Raw genomic sequence first — 3673 nt, forward strand, 5'->3', positions numbered from 1 at the left:
CTCGATACCGACAAGCTGTACTGGCACGAAAAGAGCCAACCAAACAAACATTTTCAAAGCAATACACAATAGTACAGAAATGACTGACGTGACTTTCTCTCTCCCCCCTTCCCATCCCTGTCTCTGTGCAGCGTGCCTGTTGCAGTCCGAGCTGGTGAACTATGAGCGTGTGAAGGAGTACTGCCTGAAGGTGCTGAGTCACCAGAGGGACCACTTCAAGGCCATGTACCGCGCTGGCATCGCCTGCTACCACCTGGGCGACTACGACTGTGCCCTGCGCTACCTGCGTGACGCCAAGCACCGCGAGCCCTCAGGTAGGCTGAGACAGTACTGCCGGTCGGTGTTTTCAAAGTGTGTCAATAACGACAGAATCTGGTTTACTCATGTCATCTTATCAGGACATGTCGCCTAATGCCAGCTGCAACACTAACAATAATCTCCCCCTATCTTTATTTTTCTCGCTCTCTCTCTCTCTCTCTCTCTCGCTCTCCTTCTCCCTTTCTCGCTCCCTTTCTCGCTCTCTCTCTCTCTCTCGCTCTCCTTCTCCCTTTCTCGCTCCCTTTCTCGCTCCCCTCTCTCTCTCTCGCTCCCCTCTCTCTCTCTGCTCTCCCTCTCTGTGACACAGACACAAACGTGCTGCGATACATCCAGTTGACGGAGATGAAGATGAGTCGGGAGGGCCAGCGGGAGCGAGAGAGCAGCAAAGAGGCCCTGGGCTAACCTTTGACCTTTTGGCCCCTGTCACTATGGCCTATTCTATGACCCATCCTACATCTCCTCTCTGACCTCCTCTCCTCCTTTATCGAGCCCAGTCTCATTGATGACTTGCCCCAGTGATGCGCTGCAACCATGTAAAAGAACAGGGCAGAAAAAGCCCTGTCTCTCCCCCTCTCTTCTCCTCCTTGTCTTCCCTTCTTCCCCCAGGTGCTGTTGTTCTGTACCCAAGATGCCGACTGCCAAGCCAACAAAGAAAAAACAAAGCAAAGGGAAATTCTGTACTAATTCTCATACAAAACAGTCACGGTTGTCTGAATGGAGAAAAAAAAGCGTTAAAAAAATATATATGAACAAAGAACGTTGCGTAATTTAGTAGAAGTGTAATTTTAAACAACAAAAAAATCATCTTTTTTAGTTGTGAGGACTGAGGACAGGTCCAGGGTTGGGAAAGGTACCAGGGGAGGGCAATGGAAGGAGTTTGGGAAGAGGGAGAAGTACACCCTGACCCCGCCCTATTACAATGGGGGTCTGAAAGCCACTGACCCAGACTGTCCCTGAGAGAGACTGCCTCAGCCCGGCTAGAGTACAGATCAGGCTAGCTAGCACGCTACGTCTCTGTCTTTTTCATTATGGAATTGTCTTCAGACAAGCCTTTTTCTGCCTTTGCGCTCATATTCAATCTTCTTTTTTGTTTGTTTTCAGCTTTTAGTGTCTCGTCTTGAGTTTCTGGACTGTTTTGAATTCAAGGGCTAATTCAAGTGTTTGTAATTTGTCCTTTGATCGTTTAAACATTTTTTTTGCTGTTGATATTACATTGTACTTACTACTATCAGTTGTTCTAAAGCGAAATGTGTGACCTTTCTCTTTCTAAACAAAACAAACTAACTCCCCCAACAGGCTCGCTGTTCTGCTGTTAACTGGTGTGTTTTTGTGAACTGGTGTCTTGAATCTGTTGTCAAATCCCCCATGCAATGTGTGTTGTCAGACTGTTACCCCCCCCCCCCTCCTCCGCCCCTGCTTTCTAGCTAATGATGTCACTATGGAAAATAGCCAATGGGATTGAGGTTCCAACAAGCACCCATGGCTGCACAGAGTTCTCTTCTGCTTTCTACTCCGAATATCTACTTCCAGGCCCTTTATCGCTGATGCTGAATCCTCCCAGACATCAGTGACATCACGAGACACTCTTGGCCAGTGTTAGTGCAGGGAATCCGATCACAGATACTGTATCCTTCTGAAGTGTCTCAACCATCAACAGGAGTGCGCCATTTGAGATTCACATTTGATCGTGTATATTTTGATAGATATCAATGTTGCAAAAAAAAAAAAAAACATTTCAAAATGCGCTGTCTCTGTAAGGCAGATCACACAACACTAGTGATAATAGACCAAGACGAGTGAGGATTGTGGTTGGAGCAAGGCCAGCTAATGACATATTACACACACAGACCTATCGTGCCACTGCATACTCTCTCAAGACAAATCCCATTGAGGTTGATAAAGCCTATAAGGGTTGCTGCGATTTCTAGAAATACTTACAAGTACCTGCCCTGTTCTAAGGAGAGGTTTGAGTTGACCAATGTTAAAGCATCAGCTTAATCTCTCCATCTAATACCATGGAACCCAGTTTCCTTCACCCTATGTGCAAGCCAAGCCCCTGCATGGTAATGTGTGGCTCAGGTGGAAGCCATTTTTTAATCCAGATGTCAGGGATCATGTCTGGTTTGTTGCTTTCTTTAACATTGCATGTTGTGCCCCCTTCCCAATTCATCCCACGTGGAATTGGTTAATGGAGTAGTCAGCAGTTTAGCCTGGAAATGGTATCTTGTATCTTGCATAGGTTGATTTTACTAGACTTATATGACCCCATACAGAAAGGAAGTAGGGCCGGCAGCAGTCATCTGCCTTGGCCAACGTGAGCCATGAGAAAAATACCCCCCCCCCCCCCAAAGAAAAACATCAGAGGAGTGAATAGTACAATATCAAAATGATAGCAGTTCTCCTCATTTGCCTGTGACCTAATATGAGGGAGATCGGGACCAAAGTGTGTCAATGCGACTCTGGAGAGGCAGCAGCACGATGCCTGGAGCAAACATACATGAGCCAGAGGCTCCAACTGGAGAGAGAAATGGGCCAGCAGCACCACTAACGCGGCACGAATGCCATGTCGCTCTGAATCTGTAGAGATGGGATTATGTTAGAGCAGCGTGGTGGAGAGGTTGGGGGGGGGTGAACACCTTGGTGGCAGGGTAACAGCAGCATGGTGTGGAACCACCAAGAGCTCTCTTTCTTTCTCTCTCCCTCTCACTCTCTGATTATCATTCTCTCCACCTCTTGCCCCCCCGTCTCTCTCTCTCGCTCTCTTTCTCTCTCTTCTATCTCAGTTCAATTCATCTCTTCTATCTCAGTTCAATTCATCTCTTCTATCTCAGTTCAATTAAATTTGAATTGCTTTATTGGCCCAATGTAACAATGTCCACATTGCCAAAGCCTATTTTGGAGATGGATATGCTTAAAAACATTAACATAATATGATTTTTTTGTAATAATAATCGGGATTGTCAATGAAACAGAACAATCAGTAACAACAGTAAGGGAGGGGGGGGTATACCAAACATTAAGAATACCGTTCCAGCCCCACCGAGTGGCGCAGCGGTCTAAGGAACGGCATCGAGGTGCTAGAGGCATCACTACAGATCTGGGTTCAATCCCGCCCGGGAGACCCATGAGGTGGCGTGCAATTGGCCCAGCGTCGTCTGGGTTAAGGGAGGGTTTGGTCGACTGGGGACGTCCTTGTCCCATCGCACTCTAGCGACTCCTTGTGGTGGCCTGGCACATGCACGCTGACTTCGGTCGCCAGTTGTACGGTGTTTCCTCCGACACATTGGTGCGGCTGGCTTTCGGGTTAAGCGAGCAGTGTGTCAGGAAGCAGTGCGGCTTGGCGGGGTTGTGTTTC

The 3673-nt window shown here is 47.6% G+C and overlaps 1 protein-coding gene across 1 annotated transcript in view; it reads left to right on the forward strand.

Moving 5' to 3' along the window:
* The window catches only part of ttc9b (tetratricopeptide repeat domain 9B), a 28273-nt gene extending 27157 nt beyond the window's left edge, over positions 1-1116 (forward strand). The window contains exons 3-4 of the mRNA XM_064974233.1: positions 132-314; positions 626-1116. Of these exons, the coding sequence (XP_064830305.1) occupies positions 132-314; positions 626-720 (278 nt within the window). The 3' untranslated portion in view covers positions 721-1116. The remainder of the gene's footprint in view (positions 1-131; positions 315-625) is intronic.
* The last annotated feature ends 2557 nt before the right edge of the window (positions 1117-3673 follow it).

Source organism: Oncorhynchus masou, chromosome 9, assembly GCF_036934945.1.
Source record: "Oncorhynchus masou masou isolate Uvic2021 chromosome 9, UVic_Omas_1.1, whole genome shotgun sequence".
In the NCBI taxonomy this organism is placed as follows: Eukaryota; Metazoa; Chordata; class Actinopteri; order Salmoniformes; family Salmonidae; genus Oncorhynchus; species Oncorhynchus masou.